The sequence below is a fragment of the Chrysochloris asiatica genome, unplaced genomic scaffold (genome assembly GCF_000296735.1).
Source record: "Chrysochloris asiatica unplaced genomic scaffold, ChrAsi1.0 scaffold00206, whole genome shotgun sequence".
In the NCBI taxonomy this organism is placed as follows: Eukaryota; Metazoa; Chordata; class Mammalia; order Afrosoricida; family Chrysochloridae; genus Chrysochloris; species Chrysochloris asiatica.
The window spans coordinates 276,894-301,047 of NW_006408724.1; the positions used below are offsets into that span (position 1 = coordinate 276,894).

The 24,154-nt window shown below is 41.7% G+C and overlaps 1 protein-coding gene across 1 annotated transcript in view; it reads right to left on the reverse strand.

Annotated features, from left to right (window-relative positions):
* The window catches only part of FRMD4A (FERM domain containing 4A), a 422,369-nt gene that overhangs the window by 121,542 nt on the left and 276,673 nt on the right, over positions 1 to 24,154 (reverse strand). Inside the window, exons 6-7 of the mRNA XM_006872593.1 lie at positions 6,612 to 6,668; positions 5,538 to 5,560 (exon numbers count right to left, since the gene is read on the reverse strand). Of these exons, the coding sequence (XP_006872655.1) occupies positions 5,538 to 5,560; positions 6,612 to 6,668 (80 nt within the window). The remainder of the gene's footprint in view (positions 1 to 5,537; positions 5,561 to 6,611; positions 6,669 to 24,154) is intronic.

The following is a 24,154-nucleotide window of genomic DNA, read 5'->3' on the forward strand; positions in this document are numbered from 1 at the left end:
TTATAGTCCAGTGCTTATTGTCTGACTAATATTAGCAATGATTTAAAATAAATGAGTACCTTTTCTTTTTAAACTATGTGGACCCTTCTCCACCCAGTATCTGCCTATATAACTGCCTTGGTTTACGCCTCATTGGCTATTCAATCATTTCTAAACAGAAATATCTACTCTACTGATTTCCTGTTGATGGATGCTAATATTTACACACACACAAACACATATCTGTATATACATACACACACACACATATACACACACCAGGCAATGAAATCCAATTACTATCTCCTGTGCTAAGGAAAATAATACAAGTGAGCCAATATTATTTTTGGATTGGACTCTTTCCTCAACTTTTCATGAAATATTACTAGTTTACCCACCACATGGTAGAATGCAGTCATGTATTATGTATATTTTTTTCCTAGCATTGACAATACTATTTATCTACTTACACCTAAGTCATTTCCTTCCAGCAATGCTGAACTCTACAGTTCATTATAAAGTTCAGTAAAATATGGAAGTGAGCATTTCTATTCACTGAAAAGAACAGGGAGTTATGTAAGAACAAGCCTTAGGGAGCTACTGACCAAAAAGAGAGCCTGAAAGAAAAAGAAAAAAAAGAAACTTTGTACGCGTTTCATGAGAAAGAGCAGATATGATCTGGGGTTGTTATTACATAGTTCTCTTTCTATTTAAACATATCAGCACTTTTTACTTCTTTTTGTTAAAATGACCTTTTTCCCCCTCTCGTACTTTAAGAAAATTGTTTTTATGATTTGTAATATTCATTTCACAAGTGTTCACTTGTGTTATTTATTGAAATGCAAATGTATAATCTGGGATAATGGCATCCTGAGCAAAACAGTCTTTTTGTAAATGACAGATTCAGTACCCTCAGATTCTGAAGGTGATTTTGCCTTTTGAGTGGGGCCTTTAATGTGGATGGTCATTTGATCCTGTAGAATCAAGAATACCTTAGAATCAAACTCTGGACCCATATTAGTATAAAAGCCTTCTCTAGAATTCTGCAGGTTCTAAATTGACATCTTATTGTACTTGTTGGTGTTATGTGCTGACGAGTCCATTTCGACCCATAGCAACCCTGTATAGGGTTTCTGAGGAATAGCTGGTGAGCTTGAATCGCCGACCTTGTAGTTCAAAGCGACTTTGCAGCCCAGGGCATTAACCCACAGTGCCACACCAGGGCTCCTCTTATTGTACTCTTGTTGTCGTGTGCCTTGAAGTCGGCTCTGACTCATAGCCACCCTGTATAGGGTTTCCGAGGCTGTGAATCTTTACGGGAGTACTAGAAGACTTTAAAAAGTTCATGGGAAAATTCCATTACCTTTGAATTATATTTTTCTGTGAATCTTTTGAAGTCCTCTCTTATGTACATTTTCCATACTGTTTAGGAAAATGTACTATGTTTACAGGGCACATATACAATTCAAAGCCATTCTGTTAAATATAACTCAGTTAGCATAGTTGTGTATTAAAATTATTGACATAGCATAAGTGACTTTCTTTCATGGTAAACAATGAGAATGGGACATCAAAAATACCTAATGTTCAATCAGTCATCAAACCATATGGGGTCAACAGCAGAGGCATTTGGGACCTCTCCAGATAAAGATGGATTTAGAATGACTTCTCTCATTCCCCAACTCCAGGCCACTCAAATAGACTAATTTCCCTGGACCTCTGAAGGGAATGTGTGTTTATCAGCGAATACAAAGTGATAGATCATCTCCAGCTTCCATATGTGGATAGAATGCTATGAGGTAAACTGACCTTTTGGGTAAGGTGTCTGACCTCTCCCTCCCCTGCCAGCTATTTCTCTCTCCAGACAGTTGCTGTTACAAACAAACTGTGAGGCAGCCATTTGACAAATGAAGCTAAACTAGGGTTCTTTGTTGCTCTGAAGCCAGCAAGCTGGCATTCCACAAGCTCATTAGGGGCCATGAGTTACTGCGAGGCCAGGCCTGTACTTCCTCCTCCCTGGCAATCCGTGTGGCCCCACGTTCCCATGGTCTTCAGGGCTGTTTATTCAGTTCACAGTTCACATTCCATCCTGTCAGGGTGCCCTCAAAAATAAACAATATTTACAGCCGAGTTCAGAGCAGGCGAAAAATGAGGGAAAAAAGTATCTTCAGAGTGAGCAGACCAGACATAGGAATCCACAGGACATGTGGTTTGTAAACCATTTTTCACAGAAAAATTAAAGTTTTTGACCTGTAGTTATCAAAAGCCCCAAATTCTAGTACCAAATTAAGAAGATAAGAAAATGTAACAAAGGAAATGAAAGACAGCAAAGCTGAGTTCCTATAACCGGAAAAGCTTCACTCAACACATTCAGTAAACAGGTCCTGGGCACCAACTATGTGCTAGGTCCTTTAATTAAGTAAGTCTTTGGTAATCACTATTGATTTTAAATTGACCTCTGCTTTAAGAAGCCCTGGTATCCTAGTAGATCACGAGCTGGGCTAACCACAAGGTCAATAGTTTGAATACACCAGTCGTTCTTCAGAAGAAAGATAAAGCTTTCTGCTCCCATAAAGATTTACAGCCTTGGAAACCCTACACAGATTCAGTGTGAGCCAGAACCAACTCAGTGGCGGCACCACCACCTTTATACCACGGACCTGGGAAACGCAGACAAATAAGGGGTCTATGGAGGTCTCCCTATGCAAATATCCAAACTCACCCAAGGCCAGCAAAGTATGAGGGTGGGTCAAAAATGATCCACACTCTGGGTGTAGAATTTATTTGAAACAACTTTTAGAAAGGACAAATACATCATTTTTGGACATAATCTCTTTGCTTTTCATTACATTTTGTCCATCTGTCAACAAGCTTTCATATTCCCTTATTAAAAAATGTTTTAGGCTGAGCTGCAAGCCACCAATGCATTGCTGTCTTCACTTCTTCATCAGAGATGAATCTTCATCCTCAAAGGGCTGATTTCAGGGAACCAAAGTCTGATGGAGTAAGATCAGGACTATAGGGAGGATGCTTTAACACCTCAAAATGAAGTTTTCACAGAGTGTCAAAGTGTGGGCAGAGGTGTGTGAATGTGCTTTGTCAAGCAACATTACAACACCCTTGGATAAAGCAGTCCTCTTGTTTAATCCAAAGTTTAGGCTTCAGCTCTTCAGTGGCCATCTCACTGTTAACAGGCACTGTTGACTGTTGAGCCTTTATCCTGACAGTGTTCCACTACTGGCTCTTAAGAATTTCAGAAAACTGAAAGTATAAGTTTTCCAGCTGATGGTTGATTTTTGAACTTTTTCTTGGTTGACGACTGTGAATGGTTCCATTCCATATTCTGCCATTTACTCTCAGGCTCATAGTGATGAATCCATGCCTCACTACCAGTAACAATTTTTTAAAAGAAACGTTAACCTTCCTTCGAGTATTAGTCCAAATTTTGTTTGCAGACATCTGAACACTTCTGTTTATGCTCTTCCATGAGTTGTTTTGGTACCGATCTCACACAAACTTTTTGAAATCCAAGTTTGTTGTAGACTATTTCATAGGCAGAGCCATAGCTGATTTGCAAATGATTTGCTATATAATCCACGGTAATTCATCTATTTGACAGAATCAATTCATGTGCACGCTCAATGTTGTCATCAGCCAGCCACGTGGACACGCATTTTAATATATCAGGAGTCTGGATAATTTCCAACTCACCCTCATACAAACCCACTGGCAAAATTGGACCCTTCTTATTTTTGTGTGAACTAAGAATGGCTTTCAAAAAAAACAAAACTCTCTTGCTCTCTCTCTCTCTAAGGTTACAGTAGTTTGAGTCAAAATTTAAAGAGCAAATTATATTCCATTCAACAATTTACACACATTTTGTTTAGTGACATTAGTTGCAATCTCCTCAATATAACAACACTTTTCCCACTTCCTCCCTGGGTTCCCTGTTTCCATTCCTCCTCCTTTCCTGTCTTTCCCGACCATCTGAGCTTTGTTTTTGTACAAATGCTGCCAGCTCTCATATTTTTAAGTGGTTGGCAAAAAAAAAAAAAGAAAAAAAACAGTCAAAAGAATATCATTTTGTGATACTGGTAAATTATATAAAAATAAAGTTTCAGTGTCGATAAATAAAGTTGTATTGGAACACAGTCATGCTTATTTGTTTATCTGTTGTGTTTCGCTGCTTTTGCCCTTATAGAGGAAAAGTTGACAAGTTGCAGCAGAGATTGTATGACCCAGAAGACCTAATATATTTATTATCTGGGCTTTTCCAGAAATAGGCGGCCAACCCCTGCTGTAGACTCTAAAATGATTTGGCTTTTTTTAGAAAGTCTTAGTAACATGGAAGGAAAACAAAGAGAAGGCAGTTAAGAGTTAAGAAATCAGTTGATACATAAACTTGATGAAGATGGTAGACACCATAGAAAATACACACTGAAGCAGTCTTTGCTCCATTTACAGTCCCAGTCTCTCAAAGCATGAAAAAAACAAAACACCATACAAGTCAAGCGGTGGTGTACATGTCTGATTGGTGTTTCATTTTAATAGCAACATGCTAATTTCCTAGTCACGGTCCAGAATCCTAGGTCCTGATTTGTGTTTGGTCTTTTACCTCTACAATTTGGTCTTTTACCTTGATTTTAAGGAATGGGCTATCCTGGACTCTCCTCAGAGGAGTTCAATAATGATGCTGGTCTTTGAGAAGACTGCCCTGTCTGTGGATGGCTACAACCCTCTACTCTATGAATCTGATGCCTGTTACCACTGAGTGGATTTGATTCCAACTCATAGTAACCCTATAAAGTTATCAAGGCTGCAAATCTTTATGGAAGCTGACTGCCCCATCTTTCTTCCATAGAATTTCTGGTAGGTTCGAACCACCAACTTTTTGGTTAGCACTGAGTGCTTAATCCTGGTGCCACCCGGGCTCCTTCTGTTCTATGAAGGCCTTGGAAATGTCAATAAGAAACTTGTTAAGAATTTCATCCATGTTGGCCAATGGGCAGTATTTGATGAAATGAATGACAAGATGAAAACGGGCAGTTCTATAGGGTTGTTACGGTATTTCACAAGTTTCTCAGGAGTTAATTTTACTCATGTTCTCTTAATGTAATGTCCTGAGAAAGCAGGAGAGGAGAAGTAGGGCATTTATGTTTTAACACTTTTATGGAAGAAATCTTCCTACGGAATAGCATTTCATCCTTTGAGGATCAGAGGCAAAAACTGAGAGAAGATAAGGCACCCATATATATGGCTAGGATTTGCTAGCACTGGCAAATGTTGGTAAAATGGCCATTTGTAACACTAGGTTCTGATCTTGGCTTTTCAGTAACCTGGGGTTTTTCGTTTAGTATTATGTAGTATTTAGCTTGTCATGTTTCCTCCATCTAATCTATCTGCCTTAATTGACAAGTTCAGAGTTGGGATTTCATTATTAACACATATATTACCAATACATTTTCCTACAAAAGGATAGACAGAATTGTTGTTTTTCTCAAATAAAGAAGCAAAACAGAACTTTTTAAGCCCAAAACAAAAAAGAAGTATACACTCACCTAGAAAAATCTCCCTTTGCTTCCTGTAAAAGAGAAAATTCAGTATCAATGAAATACTCTAATCCCAAAATTATGAACTTTAAAATATACAGTCAGTAATCAATACCACTTCTTTACTGAGTTGGTTAGATTCGGCTTCCTCCTGTATTCACCCTACCTGCTACAGGAAGGCAAAGGAGAAGGGAAGCATGCACTTGCCATTTGAATATAAGATACTTAACCTTTAGAAAGTTCCATACAAAGAAAGCGATTCATAATGACAAAATGCAAATTTCCACCATTGGACACTGGCTGAATTTGTTGTAGTTGAAAGACATGTGCAAGTAGAAGTCTCTATCTCGAGGGATGCTTTTTGTTTTGCATTGTATTGTGGATTATTTCCTAATTATACTGAAGACTTTTGGAGGCAAGGAGCCTGGGACTTGTAGTGAATCTAGCACAATACCTTAAATATAGCAGCTGTTCAATAAACATTTGTTGAAGGAATAAATGAATGACATTATTTTAGCTCACTTTGCCATTTATAGCCAATCTTTATTTTTGGATAAACTAAAGGTCCAGGAATGAGGCAATTTTCTTGGCAATTAATCCTTGCTGGTCACTTGGCTTTTTCTAGAGTGGCAAAGCGTATCATACCAAATTAAAAAAAAAAAAATGGGGTCACTGCATGATCCCAGTTTCAGGTAATACACAAATTTCCTTTACAGAGATAAGCTGTTGTAAATTTTTGGGTTATTAGCAGTCCTCATTTACTGCCATCGTATCAAGATACCTAAAAGCTCTTCCCAGCTTGTGGATAAAAATAGTTAAGAAGACAAATTGTTGTTGTTAAGTGCCATCGAGCTGGTTCCGACTTATAGTGACCCTGTATAAGATAGGGTTTCCAAGGAGCAGCTGGTGGGTTTGAACCACCAACCTTTCTGTCAATAGTCCAGCACTTATCCTACAGTGCCACACAGGACTCCAAGACGACAAATAGCTAATAGATAGAACTACTGGCATGGATGCTAACTCATGATTCTATTTCCTCTGTGTATGAACCTGGGATACACGGATGAGGGAAGATGAACCTACCTGTAAAATATAGGAAGCTAATTCAAATACCACTTCACTGTCGACATCAATGAGCTCCTGAAAGAAAACACAAATATGTCAAATGCATTTGATACTTTAAGACAGCGCTAAAAAAAAACCCTCAAAGGGCTGGTCTCCCTTTCTCCGGAGCTCCCCAGAATCTCAAATACTCAGACTATCTTTGGTCTCTGAGATAACAGCTCAAAATTATTTGCCCCTCAGTGACCCCTGACAGCATTTTTACAACTCTTAACCAGAATGAACTAGTAGTCCCAAGACGAGTAGAGTTGTCTCAAAGGCCTCATTTTTAAAATTTGAAGAGGTAGGAGTAGATTGGTTCTCAGTTTTTTTTCAAACCTGTTTATTTTATTAATCACTGGAGTACAGTCACTTGATCACCAGTTGTGATTTCTTTGTAAATTTTACTTCAGAACCAATTGTAAAGATTTTAGTGAAAGAAATGTTAAAATGGGACTGTGAGACTCTTTAAATAAAAATAAATCAAAATGAAAAAAATACTATTCCTCAGTTGCTCTAGTAACATTTCAGGTGCTCAGAAGCTCATTGTAGCTAGTGGCTACCATGTTGTCAGGGAAGAAAGAGAACATTTCTAATAGTGCAGAGAGTTCTAGGGGCCAGGACTATTATAGAGTGTAGGAGTAAAATTTGTTTTGTTCCTATTAGTTTTTCTCCTATGGGGCAGACCCAGTCTTAGAACTACAAAAACCTCTCCTTTGGTCTTTGAAAAAATTCAATATTTATTCAATATGTATATAGTTCATATCGTACGGACAAAGAAAATCTGGACTCCATCAGCATGCAAGAAAAATTAACATTTATTAACTTAATACTTTGGTTGTCAAGCCTAAGTTAAAAATGTCCATCTTTTTTTTTTTTTTTTCTCTCTGATATCAACAGAACCTACAGTGACTGACTGAACCACAGAAAGCTAGAGCTAAGAGGGAGGGACTTAAGAGACCTGCCAGCCCAGTCTCCTTCTCTCAATGAGAACAGAAAGCCAAAGACGCTAAAGGACAAGCTCAAATCTCAGACCACAGTGGCACAGAGGTGGCTGAAAGCAACGCTCCAACTTCTCGTCTGGCAGGTGATCTCCCTTTGGGAGCACATGCCCCCAAATCAATACGGACTGGGTCACAACCAACGTTCTCAGAACAACATTTGTAACTGAAGTGCTTTTTTCCTCCTTGAATTATAAAACAAACTCAGACTTGTGAAATTTCTAATTAAATTATTATTATTTTTTTCTTTGCTGGATCCTATCATTTCAAGCTTCCACTTCAGCACTGGTCCCTGTCATTTCAAGAAATGCCTTCAAGCGAGGCTCGTATCTATCGAGGGACGGATTTCTTTCAGGCCTAGAAATTTCAAAACTGAAACCAAACCAAACCCACTGCTGCCAAGTCAATTCCAACTCATAGCCACCCCACAGGACGGAATAGGGCTGCTCCTACTCATTAGGTTTCTGAGGCTATCAATCTTCATGGTAGCAGACAGCCCCACCTTTCTCCCCTGGGGCAGCTGATGGGTTTGAACCACTGACTTTGCTGTTAGCAGCCCAACACTTAAAACTCACTGCGCCACCAGGACGCCCTAGGAATTTCAATGCCAGACAACAGTATTTGCTACTGAATCACCTCGGAAGTGTGAGTGTTTAAGAGATCTAACGTGAACATCTGGAAGAATCGAGGCAATAATTCTTTCTCCTTAACCAGCTGAAAGAGCTTTATGGGCATTGTAATTGATACAGACTGTCAGCGCTGGGGATGTGGAGGAATGCTTGGAATTGTAGTCCCGGGATTACCAGGTCCCGTCAGAATGTAAATCATTTAACAGTGTACAAATGATTTAACAAAAACATTGTCCAGGATTTCCACAATAGACCATTTCTACTCCCACTGTGTTCATTTCCCTTCCCACGATGGTAGGAGTGTACATCCCAGTGTTATTTGTTGGTGGACTGGCATGCATGCCCTCTTCTGTCAAACATTTACTCCTATGTTGCAGCGAATGGTCAGCGTTGGGCTAATGTTTAACATTTCCCAAGATGCTTGTCTAACATGCAGCTCAAAGCCAATCCTCAGGTAATAATCCCTTTAAGTGTGAATTTAGTTTTGGGTTCATTATTCAATTCATCGTCTAAAAACTGAATGTTTGTACCTGTGTTAGGGAGCAGCAGGGGTGTGGTGTACATTTTTATAGTTTTACATTTTATATATTTTACACAGCCCAATTATTCAGTCCCACAAAATGAAGCTGGGCATGTTCAGAAGGAGATGCAATGGTTAGGTGTTCAACTGCTTACCAAAAAGTCAGCAGCTCGAACTCACCAGTGGATCTGTGGGAGAAAAGACCTGGCTACCTCTTCCCATCAAAATTACAGACTAGACTCTGAGACCAGCAGAACTTGATGCTGCCCAGCTACCACTACCAACTGGTCGGAAAGGGATCATATTAGAAGGTCCCATAGAGCAGCTGGATATATGGAACAAAACTCAAAATTATTTAAAAAACAACAACAATAAACAAACCAGGCTTACTGGTCAGAAAGAGACTGGAGGAACCTGAGACTTAGGAGGAACCTTCAGGCCTGGAAAGGAACTCAATCTCGGAACCCAACTTTCAGCCAAGGTATATACGAGAAACAGCAACACTAGTAAGGGGTGTTCAATATAAATGATGGCATGGTCAGTCATTTACAAGCAAAGAGGCAGCATGTACCTACAGAAACAGGTGAGAAAAAATAGGAAGGTGAGTAGAACGAAAGTAGGAGCTCCAGGGAGGAAACAGGAGATGAAACAAAGTGTATCATTTGCAGAATATGAAACTGATATTTTGTCTGTAAACCTTCACTCAATTCACAATAAAAAAGTTTTTTTGTTGTTGTTGTTAAGTGCCATCGAGTCCATTCCGACCCATAGAGACCCTATATAGGGTTTCCAAGGAACAGCTGGTGAGCTTGAACCACCAACCTTGCAGTTCAAACGACTTTGCAGTCTGACGCATTAGCCCACAGCGCCACACCAGGACTCCTTCTTTGAGGGAGTGGGGTAAGCCTAGGAAATCCTGTGGGGCAATTCTTTCCTGGCCTATAGGGTGGCTATATGAGTTGGAATCGACTTTAAGTCACACAACAACACTATGACCCAACACTACCCAAAACATACGCTTTCTAAGTTGATTGTCCTAAGTTTTCTCTCCCCATGTCTGTCCCTCAGAGTGAGAAACTGCACATTTAGCTGTGGTGAGACAGCTTGGGTGTCTGGCTGTGACTAACTCCCAGTGAAGATATAAAACTGGTCAGAGTCAAATTTGGCCATTCAGTGGGAACAGGATTAAAGAACGAAGGGACCCAAACATTCCACACACCTGCAAATTCCGGTGGAAAAGTTCTACCCTTTCTATTTAGTGTTTATTGAGTTCAAGAGTCCTTTTACTGGGTTTTCTCAGAGGAGCCAACATAGAGCTCTACATGGTGTGTATAAGAACCAAACAAGCATTGGCTGGAAGAAATTCTCTTACTGTTAAGAAAACACTTTTGTATCCTTGTAGTCCCTTCTCAACTCCCTGATGTCTCTTGTTTATGCTACTTTCCCCCCTGTTTACACCTTACCTGCCCAGGTGATTCTAAACATTTTAAATCCCACTTTGATGGCACAGAGCTCTTGACTGTCTGCTCACGCTGCCACAAATCTCCCATTGTACTTCAAAAACCCGATGACTGGGTTCCCTGTGTAGAGGGGTTAATGGGTGTTTCCAAAGACAACTCCTTTCAGAAATGTACTGCTATCTACCATGAAAAATCTGACTTCTGTGGCATTCCAGAGGTGGTATCCTTCATGTGCTTCCGCTCAAGCAGAGAAAATAAATGGAACGAGACTACCAAGAGTACAGGCACACATCTCATAGTGGACTGGGGTTTCCCTTCCCTGAGAACAAAATGACAAAGAGCAAAGGGGAGCAGGAGAAGACCCTTCTAGAAAGATCTATGGGCGTTTTCCATCTGGCTGGTGGTATGACTTCCCTCTGTGTTTATTCTGTGCTGATGCCCTCAATACACTTAGACCCATTTGAAGAGGGGTTTCTGCAGGCTTGTGTTCTGAGCCAGAACCTTGCCTGGTGGTCTGATGGACATGTAACCATTTTATCTTGGAATTTCTTGGCAAGATGGAGATGTGGTAGAAGGGGATATGATATCTTAGAGCTCCTTACTGTGGTTGTTTGGGGCATGCTTTGAGTGTCTATTTTATTTACTACCCATGCCACTTTCTTTGATCTTTTTGAAAAAAGACAAAAGGTGACTATCTGCAAGTATGTGCATGCGTGCTCAGGGTAGTACTGGAAGGACAAGTGATTAAACAGCTGCAGGAAGAGACCAGAAGCCATTTACCCACACGCTGGTAAACGCTATTCTCCGAGATATTTCCATCTGAGGGTCTCAAAATATTCCAAACAAATAGCTCCCTGAGTATCAGAGTCGCAGGTGCTATGGACGCTCTCCAAGAGCGCTGAGAGCTAGGGGGACCTCAGCAGGAATTCCTTCAATCCAAGGGATTCCATGGTGGCCTTTTACACTCAGCCCAGAGTCTTAAGGAGAACCATTCTTCCACAGTGAGGAATGACATAAGTTCCAATGTTAATAAGATTAATGCAACATTAATATGATTAACAATCATCTGCTAGGTTGAGAAGATTTAAATGAGGAAGACCTTCCCAAAGTCCACTCAGAGCTCCTTGTGGGGCTGCCCCAAGGGTCCCCTAATGAATGAATCCTCATCTATCAGTGCTGCAACATTTCTTTTAACCACAAAATGACTAAGGATTAGTCTCGTGTCACCTCAAGATCCTTAAAAAAATACCCCATCAATTTAATTTTTGTTGTTGCTGTTGAAAATATACACAGCAGAACATACACTACTTCAACAATTCCACCATGTCTAACTCAGTGACTTTGATGACATTCAAGCTAGGCAGCCACGCTCATGATCCTTTTGTGAATTTCTCCTCCCCTGTTCTCATATACTCCCAGCTCCCTAAGCTTTCTGTATAACCGTGGCTGGGTAGTAGGCTCTGAGATTGGGACGGGAAGATCACCAATTTGAAACTGTGTTGCTATTATTAAGTGTTATCACCAATTTGAAATTGTGTTGCTGTTATTAAGTGTTATCAATTTGGTTTGGACTCATAGAAACCTTGTACAGGGTTTCCAAGAAGCGGCTAGTGGGTCTGAATGGTTGACCTTGCGGTTAGTAGTCCAGTGCATAGCCCACAGTGCCACACCACGACTCCACTACTTTATAGATAGTTCTTTGGGAGATTACACTGCTCAAGGCTGGCATTCTTTATTAATAAAGCGAACGTGCTATTGGGTTTCAAGAAGGCATCAGGGTCCTTAGGATAATTTCTCTCTCAGTGAGATGGGTGTCAAAAGCTCCAGGCTCTAGTTTCAACCCACAACAGCTCTGGGACATTGATTAAATCATTTCCTTGATCAGTAAATCAGGGATAATAATTTGTTTTCTGGTTATCTATCTTACTGGATTTGTTGTTGTTGTTAAGTACCACAGAGTCTGCTCCCATATAGGAATTTTGAGGAGCGGCTGGTGGGTCTGAACCATCAACCTTGCAGTTCTAACTTACCTTTCAGTCCAGTGCTTATCCTACAGCACCATACCAGATAAACAGTAAATGTTGAGGTGATTTGGAAACCAGAATGCATTGCAAATATAATGACTATATTATTTTTGTCAAGAGTCCCTAAGTGGTGCAAAGGATTAAATGCTTGGCTACAAGCCTAAACGAAGCGGCTCGAATCCACCCAGAGGTTCCTTGGATGAAAGGTCTGGTACTTCTAAACTATCTCAACCATTAAAAACCCTACAGAGTGCAGGCCTACTCTGAAACACATGGACTTGACTACAACTGTTGTATTTTTAAAAAAAATTATATTGATTTCAGTTAATCGGTATTTACAGATAATCCGAATGCCAAAGTTGTATCTCTGTTTTTGTTTTTTTACCATTTCCTAGCATTTATAGAAATCTTTGGTACTTTTTTTTTTTTTTTTAATGGGGGGGGATGCATTTTTGGTGTCTACTTTTACAAGGGGGCTTCAACAACTCACAGAAAAGTGGAATGAAAAGATAACAAAAATTTTCCGTGAACTTCCTGAAGCTCCCTCGTATGTGTATTGGTGACTGTGTAGATCAGGAAAGGGGGTCCTGCTGTTCAAATTTACACCAGCGTGCTTTCTTCCTCCCTGTGGCTCGGAAGCTGCCGCAAATCACAGCACAAGTCTTAATGAATGACTGCATGAAGTCACCCAGGCAAACGGAGGCTGTGGTGTAGGACAGGGCTTCTGTGATCTTCACTTCTAGATCTTAACACCCACTCCACAGCCATGGTGGTCAAACAGACTGGTACTGGTACCAAGACAGACACATAGACCAATGGGACCAAATTGAGAACCCAGAGGTAAATCCATCTACTTGCAGATAGCAGATAATGGACAAAGGGCCCAAATCCATTAAATGGGAAAAAAGACAGTCTTCTTTAACAAATAGTGCTGGAAAAACTGGGTATTCATTTGCAGAAAAATAAAATGGGATCCTCACACTATAAACAAAAACTAATTCAACAGTAAAACCTGTAACTACTAAAGATCATCATCAAAGGAGAATAGGGTGACCTTATAGGCCCTAATAAGGAGCCCTGGTAGCACAGTGGTTACGAATCAGGCTGTGAACCGCAAGGTCAGCAGTTCGAAACTACCAGTTGTTCCGCAGGAGAAAGATGAGGCTTTCTGCTCCCGTAAAGATTTACAGCCTCGGAAACCCTGTTCAGGATCGCTATGGATCAGAACCAACTCAACGGCACTTAACAACAACAATAACATAGGCCCTAATACATGGCATAAATACACTACAACACATAACTACAAATGCAAAAATAGCCGAAGATAAAGTAGATGACTAGGACCTCCTAAGAATGAAAAACTTAAGCACATTTAAAGACGTCGCCAAAAAGTAAAAAGAGAACCTACAGACGGGGAAAATACATTTGGTAATGGCGTATCTGATAAGAGATTAATCTCTAGAATGTATAAAAAGTTTCAACAATTCAACAGCAGACAGACAATCTAATTTAAAAGTGGGCAGAGGACATGAATAGATATTTCACCAAAGAAGACTATATTCAAGCAGCTAGCAAACACATGAAGAAATGGCTGTAATCATTAATCATTAGATACAAACTAAAACTATAATGAGATACCAGCTGACTCACTTCAACAGTTATTGTTGTTGTTAAGTGCTATGGAGTAGGTTCCAACTCACAGCAACCCTATATAGGGTTTCCAAGAAACGGCTGGTGGGTTTGAACTGCCAATGTGTGGTTTGAAGTTCAGTGCCGATCCTACAGTGCACCACACTAGGATCAGTTTTAAATGAGCCATCTCAGAAGCGGGAGAGGGCATCTCACTACCATCAAAGAAGAAAAGCTGGGAGTGGACTGTATCCTTTGGACCCCGAGACCCCTAGACATTGAACCTCCTTCAAGCAGGGACAGAAAGCTGGGACACACAGGTGCAGCAGCAGCAGAACCAAGAACCAGAGCACGAGACAAAGCTGTGGACAAATGGCAATGGGGAACCCAGGGAGGAAGTGGGAAGGATGCTGTTACCCTGAGGGAATTGCAAGACATGTCACAAAATAAAATGTGTAAAACTTGTTGGATGGGGAACTAATTTTCTATATAAATTCTCACCCACACCACAATCAAATGTACCAAAAAGTAAATAAATAAAGACTGATGTGATCTTGCACAATTTCTTTTTAATTCTTTGCCAGTTTTTCAGCAATCAAGTCACTTCATGTTTGTCTAACAATTCACGTGTGCATGCCATTCAGACTGAGCCACCAGGATCGACTTTATGGCATAGGGATTTCTCTTTGCTAGCCATGCATACAGTCCAAGTTCTGATTCTGAGGATTCTTCTTTAAGAGGTCAGAGGTACAGTCAGTACCAGAGGTCAACAAAAGAATAGATACATGGCCAAGACAAAATGTTGAATCCATCTGATCTTTTTCTAGGGCGTCCTCAAGGAAAGTCTTGGTCTCTGTCTTACAAGCACACAAATGAAACCTACGATTAAACTAAGAGACCAGAACTAGGATCCTGCAACTCAGAGACAATTACACTGGTAACTTTGTCCTGTGGGATTTTATGTTGGGCTTTGCTTTTCCCACCTACAGATGAGATGTTATCAACTGCTCATTAGCAAAGCTCTTTGAAGCTCTTGGCTACAGACTGCATATTTTACTATGCATGAGAGTGATAATATTTAAACCTAAGTAGCAAATGTGGCCCAAGGACAGCTTATTTAAATCTCAATCATATGTGCCACTCCTAGACCAACATGGACATCTTAAAAAGGAAGGCTGGAATAATTTTAAGCTTTCTCTTTTCTGGCATGGTCTGTCCTCAATGGGTACTTGTAGACTCCAAACTTGGTAGTCTCCCAGGTAATATGGAAATCCTTGCTCCCAAGGCTTGGAAAAGACAGACAAACCTTGGAAGTAATGTGGGTTCAGTTCCAGATGACCGCCATGAAGCAAGTCACACTGGTTTATTAATTTTTTTGATTTCCAAGCACATATGAAAGTTATATTTACACGATACCATAGTCGATCAAGTGTGGAACAGCATTCTGAAAAAAGTTAGAAATATTGTGAGGCTTGCTGAAATGTGGCACAAAGATGTGGAGAGAACGTGTTGTTGATAAAATGGCACCGATGGACTTGCTTGGTAGAGGCCCTGTATAGGGTTTCCAAGGCAGAGCAGCTGGGGGATTGGAACTGCTGACCTTGTGGCTAGCAATCCGACATGTAACTATGCTTCCAGGGCTCCTTTGCATGGTTGCTACACACCTTCAATTAAAAGGTAAGAGGACAGGATATGATAAATGAAAGCCAGACCCACTGCCATAGAGTCGGTTCTGACTCACAGTGACCCTGTCAGACAGACTAGAACTCCAAGGGCAGAGTCGAGTTTCTGAGACTGTAAATTTTCATAGGCTGTAAATCTTATATGAGCAGATAGTCTCATCTTTCTCTTGTAAAGCAGCTGGTAGGTTTGAACTGCCAACCTTATAGTTAGCAGAACACTTAACGCACTACACCACCATAAAGCAAAACACAATAATGTAAGTTACACCTGTCATTAAAAATGATTTACTAAGCATCAGCTCTGTGCCCAGCACAGTGACAAATAAAAAAAGGTGATCCTAAAATATCATTCAGAAACAAGTTCATGCCAAAGGCTGGTAGCCAAAAGATTGTGGTTAGAACCCACTTACGTTTCCAGGAAAGAAGCAGGACTAGCGAACTGTTTGCATACACATTACAGTCAAGAAATACCACTGGAGCGGCTCTCCCCATAACACACGGGGTAAGTTACAAATCAAAACCAAAATCAATAAGAAAAATGTTCCTGCCAATGTTTCTTCCATCCCAAAGAAACATAATGCCATTCATCTTTGGCAGGTGATCAAAGAGTCTGTTTCTTTGGTTATCATTGTTGGACAAAGTAAGTGTGGAGATCAAGCAGCATTTCAATGTGTCAAATATACTTAAAGAATGGTTGGTCAATCCTTTTTATTATTAAGTGCTATTTAGTCTTGGTGAAGTGGAGGGTCAGAGAAAAAGAGGAAGAACCTCAATGAGATGGAATGGCCAAGTGGCAGCATTGATAGATAGACTCAAGTTTGGCAACAGTAGTGAGGTTGGCCCAGGATCGGGCATAGTGTTTCGTTCTGCTGTGCATAGGGTCTCTATGAGTCAGTACCGACTCAATGGCACCTAACAACAACAAGTCAGTTCTGACTCATGGTGACCCTATATAGAGTTTCCTAGGAACAGCTGGTAAGGAACTTTGGTAGCGTAGTGGTTACGAGTCAAGCTGTTAAACTCAAGGTCAGCAGTTCGAAACTACCAGCTGTTCCCGCAGGAGAAAGGTAGGCTTTCTGCTCCCATAAAGATTTACAGCCTCAGTAACCCTGTGCAGCAGGGTTGCTATGAGTGGTGGGAACAGACTCCACGGCATACCACCAACAACCACCAGGCGGGTTTGAACTGCCAACATCATAGGCAGTTCAGTGCTTATCCTACAGAGCCACACCAGGACTCAGATCAATTCCCTTAAGCCAGTGCAAAGTTGTATAATTAGCACATGTGATTTAGACTAGCCCTACAGTTCATTCAAGTTAAGTCAAATAAGCATCAAATTACTCTTATGAAAAACCAAATCAAAATAGAAGGCCTTTTAATGCATGAGCCATTTTCCATATCTCACTGAAGGTGTGTATGTGTATGTGTGAAGACAGTTGGGGGCTGGGTCTAAGGTTTCTCCATTTCCCTTACAGCTTTAAGATCTGGAACCCTTAGGAATCCTTTAAAAAATTAGACAGGTACCCGGCATTTTATTGTCTCACATTGGTTATTTGCAAGACATTTGAAAATTGTTGTGATGACTAACTTTAACATTGCATTCTAACACTGCAGAAACCAGAGCAGGAAGGCTTCATCCTGCAGCCTAAAGCAAGGGAAGAACTGAGGCTGGAATCCACGTCCCTGAATGGCTCCTGTCTGATTGGACCAGAAGGCTGCCTCCTACAGGGGCTTGGAAAGGAAGACACATCCAAAGTGGGTGAAGACTGGTGACAAAGTCTAGGCAGAAGAGCTCTGTTTTCTTTCCAGTCTCTTCCCAGGGAATATACAACACCCCAAGGCAGACTTCCCATGGGGTTTCCTGAGGAACTAGATACATGTTTCTAAATGAACTGCTTCAGTCCTCCAGTGCTTCATGTTTTATACTTCACCTGTCACCTCGCTGAGTTAAAACATGTCAGAAATGTTGGATGCCAGTGAGCATTATTCTATTCTCCCTCCTTCTCCACCTAAACTATACAACTGTAGCTCTATTCTCTCATTTGTTGTTATTATTTGCTGTCAAGTTGGTCCCTGACTCATGGTCACCCCATGCACAATGGAGTGGAACACTGCCTGTTCTTACGTAATCCCCATGATCCCCTGTGGATCAGGTCCTTGTTTTCCCTAGGGCGTTCACTGGCTGATTTGGGAAGTAGATCACCAGGCCTTTCTCTCAGCCTAGTGTGTCTCAGCCTAGAAGTGCTGCAGAAACCTGTTCAGCATCCTTGCAAAGTCCCTGTGGCTGCTCTGAGGGTAGAAGATGAGGTACACTGCTTCTGTGGAGATGATAGCCTAGGATATCCGATGGGGGCAGTTCCACTCCATGCTGTAGGATCACTGAGTTGGAATTGACTTGATAGCAATGGGATTGCTTGGTCTTATTATCAAGGAGCAGTGGACTGCTAACCACAAGGTTGGCAGGTCAAACCCACCAGCTACTCCTTGGAAACTCTATACAGGGTCACCATAGAGGGAAAAAATTCAACATCACTTAACAACAGCAACAACATTATCAATGTGGAGTCCTGGGTGACACACTGGGTTTGAACCAAAAGGCTGGTGGTTCAGATCCATCCAGCAGCACCATGCGAAAAAGACCTAGTGATGATCTGTTCCCACCAAGAATACAGCCAAGAAAACTCTATGGGGCAGGTCCACTCTGCCATATTGGGTTGCTATGAGTCAGAATGGATCCAATAGCCCCTAACCACAACAACATGATCAAGGCACAGCATTCTGAAATTTCACAGTCAAAGGACTACACAGGAGACCTTAATGTACTCAGGGTGGAGGGAGAGACTGTCACGCACAATGGCTAGAACAATGGCATCCAATTCCGCAGCAGATTCCCAAAGACTTTGAAGTTAAAGCTTTCAAATTCCAAGAGAAATGTTCATCCTCTATTCCTATGTCAAGACTATTAACCAGCTGTTGTTAAGTGTTATGAAGTTGGTTCTGACTCAAAGTGACCACGTATTGGGTTTCCAAGGAGTGGCTGGTGGATATGAACCACCAACCTTGTGGTTAGCAATCCTGTACTTATCCTACAGTGCCCCACTGAGATTCCTTAACCAGACTATTGTTGTGGTTAAGTGCCATTGAGTGGGTTCCGACCCATAGCGACCATGGATAGGGTTTCCAAGGAGCAGCTGGAGAGCTTGAACCACTAATCTTGCAGTTCAAAAGACTTTGTAGTCTGGTGCATTAACCCACAACGCCACACCAAGACTCCAGATAGGAGAGTCGAATAAAGACTTTTTCAGATATGCAAGAACCTAGACATTTTATTTCCCATTACCTGGGTTTACTAAAGGATAGATCTCCAGTAGAGCAATGAATGGCCTAAAAGAACAAAGCAGAAGATTCCAGGGAGCAGTGGATGACAGAGAACTAGGGTGGAGGAAAGGCTGTGATGGTGAAGGGGAATCCTGGGGTGAGAGCCGAGAGTTGTGAATGAGGGCAAGTCAAGATGGAGAGGAGGTGGAGGATTCCAAGAGGGAGGGCCTCAGGAAAAATATTAGTCACAGCAAACCAAACCAACACAACGAACCAGTGAACTGTCTGATGCATTTGGAAATTAGTATTGCCAGGCCCTTGGGGAATCTGTAAGAGCATTTGGAAATAAGCGATGGGCACACAGAAACCAAGCAAGTAAAAGCAAGGCAATTATCACCTTTAGATAAAATAGCTGCTTGTCTATAAAAGGAATCATAACCACAGGGAACTACTTAGATTAGTCATAATAATGCAATGCGGACTGTGGCCTTAACCCAAAATTGTGCTATCTCCATGCTGGGAGAACGGGGAAGGGTAAATATGGGTGGTTTTAATGGTAGGATCCTTTCCTTTCAGGTAAGAGCTCTGGGTTTGATTGCTGGCCAAAGTATCTCATGCTGAACCACCATCCATCCATCTGTCCATCAGGCAAGACATGTGCTGCTAGGAGGCATTAGGCAAATCTGCTGTACAAAAGTGTTGAAGAGCAAAGATGTCAGCTTGAGGACTAAGGTGCGCTTGACCCAGGCCATGGTATTTTAATAACCTCATCTGCATGTGGAAAGTTGAACAGTGAATAAGGAAGATCGTTGAAGAATTGATGTATTTGAGTTATGGTGTTGGAGGAGAAAATTAAAAGTATCATAGACTGACAAAAGAACCAACAGATCTGTGTTACAAGAAGTGCAGCCAGAGTGCTTCTTGGAAGCCAGGAAGACCAGACTTCATCTCTCATACTCCAGACATATTATCAGGAGGGATCAGTCCCTGAAGAAGGATCTCATGTTTGGTAAAGTGGAGAATCAGCGTAAAGAAGAAGACCCCCAGTAAGATGGAGTGGCACAGTGGTAGCAGCAATGAGCTCAAGTGTAGCAACGATTGTGAGGTTGGCATGGGACCGGGCAGGGTTTCATTCTGTTGTTCCTAAGGCCACTATGAGTCAAATTGACTTGAGGGCACCTATGATGCCGAACAGATTTCAGCAGAACTTCCAAACTTAGAGTAGGAAGTAAGGGATCTACTTAGAAAAATCAGCCAAAGAAAAACCCTATGGAGTACCATGATCTGATCTGGAACCAATCATGGGGATGACACAGGACTGGGCAGAATTTCATTGTGTTGAGCTGGGAACTGACTCAAAGGCAGTTAACAGCAGCAATCTTCAGGATAAGTGTGGAAGAACATCATACGCCAATTATTTAGACATAGAGACAGCAGCGCACTCTTTAGCATTTGAGTTTCCAGTGGCCTCAGATACTACATTTCCAAACCCACTGTCATGTTGCTTTGAACTCTTAGTGACCCAGTAGAGGCTTTTCGTGGCTGTAAATCTTTACAGGAGCAGAAAGCCTCATTTTCTCCCTCAGAGCAGCTGGTGGTTTGAACTGTCAACCTTGTGGGTTAGCAGTCCAGTACTTATCCTACAGATCCAAACCTCCTCACATATTACACAGGTCAGAATAAATTATTAATGCTTTACAAAGTGAACAGAAAAATGATTCTGCAAAAGTGAACTGTTCTCTGTACAACTTAGATTCTAACACACAGTGGAAGTGATTTCCCAAGGAAGTGGGAAAGAGCTGATACTAAAGCTGTGTGTGCTGGGTAAACCACAATTCTGGCACTGCCCTATAGGCTCATCACAACCTCAGATGTGACAGGGACAGTGTGGGTAGTGCAGAGAAAGTCACAGCCAAGATGAACAACTCCGGTTTGAATCCAAGCTCTAGTGCCACAGTGAAGATAATGTGTCTGGCACAATGCTAAGCACTTATACGCTTCATCTCACTTACTCTTCACAATAAGGCAGTGGGCAGGACCTTTTAACGTCCTTGTTCAACCGAAGAGAAAAACCAAGCTTGGAGACACTGCATAAATTGTCCACATTTATTGCATTTACTAAATGGCAGGGCCTGGAGTCCTGGTGTGGCACTGTGGGTTCATGCACTGGACTGCAAAGCCAGTTTGAACCACAAGGTGGGTGGTTCAGGCTCACCAGTCGCTTCTCAGACACCCTAAACAGTGTCGCTGTGGGTCGGAACAGACTTGACGGCACTTAACAACAACAACAACAACAACAACAATAACAATTAGCATAGCTGGGAAGGAGACCCAGAAAATCTACACCTAACCACTCTGCTAGAAGCAGTGGTGACACTGTGAACAAAGCACTGGGTTGCTAACTGTAAAGTTGACGGTTTGAATCCACCAGCTGCTCCTCCTAAGAAAGATGAGGCAGTCGGCATCATAATGATTTATAGTCTTGGAAACCCTGAGGCACACTTCTAATTGGCCCTATAGGGTCATGTCTGCTACACGCTTCCCATTATCTTCAAATACTTACAACTGTGTTTAACCAGGTCTCCTACTGCTCAAACACTTGGAACTTTTTTATCTTCCAGTAAGTCACTTCACCTCTTTGAACACGTTTCCTCCTCTGTACAGCTGCTTTACCTCACGTAGAGGTTGTTGTTCTTGCTAAGTGCCTTCAAGTTGGTTTCAACTCATAGGGACCCTAAGTAGGGTATCCAAAAGCAGCTGGTGGGTCTGAACTGTTGATCTTGTGGTTCAAACCGACTTTGGAGTCCAGTGTTTATCCAACAGTGTCACACCAGGACTCACTTAGAGGTTATGAGGCCCTAAAAAGATGATCTGTGGTTTTTTGTTGTTGTTGCTGTTGTAAACTCTATGTGTAAATTTATGCAAGTGAAAATATGGCTTTTAATCAAGGAAGTGATTGGTGGTTTTATGCTGCTATCTGGTCTCCAGGTCCTGGTGTACCACTGTGGGTTAATGCGCTGGACTGAACTGCAAAGTCAGCAGTTCAAGCTCACCAGCCACTCCTCGGAAACCCTATACAGAGTCACTATGAGTCAGAATCAACTTGACGGCACTCACAAACAACAACATACATCGCTAGTTCTAGGTCCTAGTACAGATCCTGGCACGAGTGAGCTAGGGTTCTGTAATGATGGATGCACACAGAAGGTGCATACTATCAACACCTTGTTCCTAAATGGGGCTGGCTCCCAGTGCATTGTCACCTTCACTGCTGCAATCTGTGATATTTAGTTGTGGGAACTCTCCCAGGGTCTTATCCATGTCTGACCTTCAGCTCCAGCTCAGAATTTATGTCTACACGGAACAACCTTGAGAGGCAAATGTTGGCTCTCCTTTTACCCAAGTGTCTGTAATAAGTACGATTTTTGGCAACACCCAATGACACAATGGTTAAGTGCTCATCTGCCAACCAAAAGGTTGGGGTTTAAACTCACCAGCTGCTCCACAGGAGCAAGATGTGGCAGTCTGCTTCTGTAAAGATGAAACTCTCTGTGGCAATTCTACTCTGTCCTATAGGATCGCTATGAGTTGGAAGCAACCCCACAGCAATGGCAATGTCTGTTTTTTTTAAAAAAACTCACCCTATTTGAAGGTGCTTTCAAAGACTCAGCGCGCGGCTTTCTAGCTACTTTGCTGCCCAAGTCTGCCCCCTGGTGGACAATGCTCATTTTAATTTCTGAACTTTTGCAAAGTGCTTTCCTATTCATAATTGTTAAGTGTCAAAGAGTGGGTTCCAACTCATAGCAACCCTGTATAAAGGTTTCCGAGGAGTTTTCTGTAGACAACTGCAACTTACAATCTGTGAGGAGTCCTGGTGTGGCTCTGTAGGATAAGTACCATATTGCTAAACCCGAGATCAGCAGTTCAAACCCACCAGCCACTCCTGGGAAACCCTATGCAGGGTCTCTATGAGTTGGAACGGACTTGATGGTACTTAACAACAATCTGTGAGGTATGTAAGGTTAGTATTGTCCTTTCCACTTTACCAAGAGAAAGTGGGAGTTTAGAGAGACGAAGTCATTCACAACTACCTGGAACTATGCTCAGTGCCTTTATGCTCTATTCAGCAAAACTCCCAAACCCTGCACTCTGAGCTCTCTGAGTTTGAGCTGAGTTGAGCTCAGCACCTGAAGGCCTTTCATAGAATTGAACGGGATCACCACAAGGTCCTCTATCACTTTGAACACTTCCTGGGCAATGTTTGTACACTGAAGGGCTTTGAGAACAAAAAGTGATGGCTGATATACCATTTCAATGTGTGTGTGTGTATGCATGTATGTTCTATCAAAAATAGTTGCAACCCTGCAAATACGAGTTTAGTTACATATGAATACATCCATGACAACTTTACATGCAGGTGCATTTGGCTTTGAGGTTTCACGATGTTCTGTTTGGACATTCTCCACTTTAAGGAGAGCCTCTGATCCAGGGTGCAGAGGAGGGCTGGGCTTTGTGGTCGGGAGTCTGGCTGACCATGTTTAAACCCTGACTTTGACATTCAGTGGCTATGTGACCTTGGCAAATCTGGTAACATTCCTGTGCTCATCTTCCTCATATGGTAAACAGATAAAATACAATATTTGCTCAAAGGGAGCTGCAAACAATCAGCCAGACATTTCCCATATCCCCCAGCAGCAAGGCTGCACACCATGAGACCTTAATATTATTAACTGTTCTGCTCTTACAATTGCTCTGAGCCTACCTGATGTGACTTGAGAAAGCATACATTTATGATGGATGAAAGGAAGGTGGATATGCACATGAAATATCTTCTAGTATGGTGCTTAAGGAGCTCTGATAGCATAGTGGGATACAAGTTGAACTGCTAACTGCAAGGTCAGCAGTTCAAACCTACCAGCTACTCTGTGGAAGAAAGATGAGACTTTCTGCTCTCATAGTGATTTACAGCCTAGGAAAACCTAGTTAGCACTGACTCCATGGCACTCTACTACCACTACCACCAACCAGTGTGGACCTTAATCTGAGTAGTGTTCTGCAAGCCACTCTTCCCAGGTGTGGGGTGTAAGCATTTTTGGTTCTTCAATGAAAGGGATGCACTGCAGGCATTTGGGAATAGCTGGATGCCAAATAAACCAACGTGCGACTAGTGTTCCCTTTGAGAGACGCTGTCAGAACACTTAAAACATTGATTACATATACATGCACTTGGTAATAAGAAGTTCATTCACATTTGTGAGATCT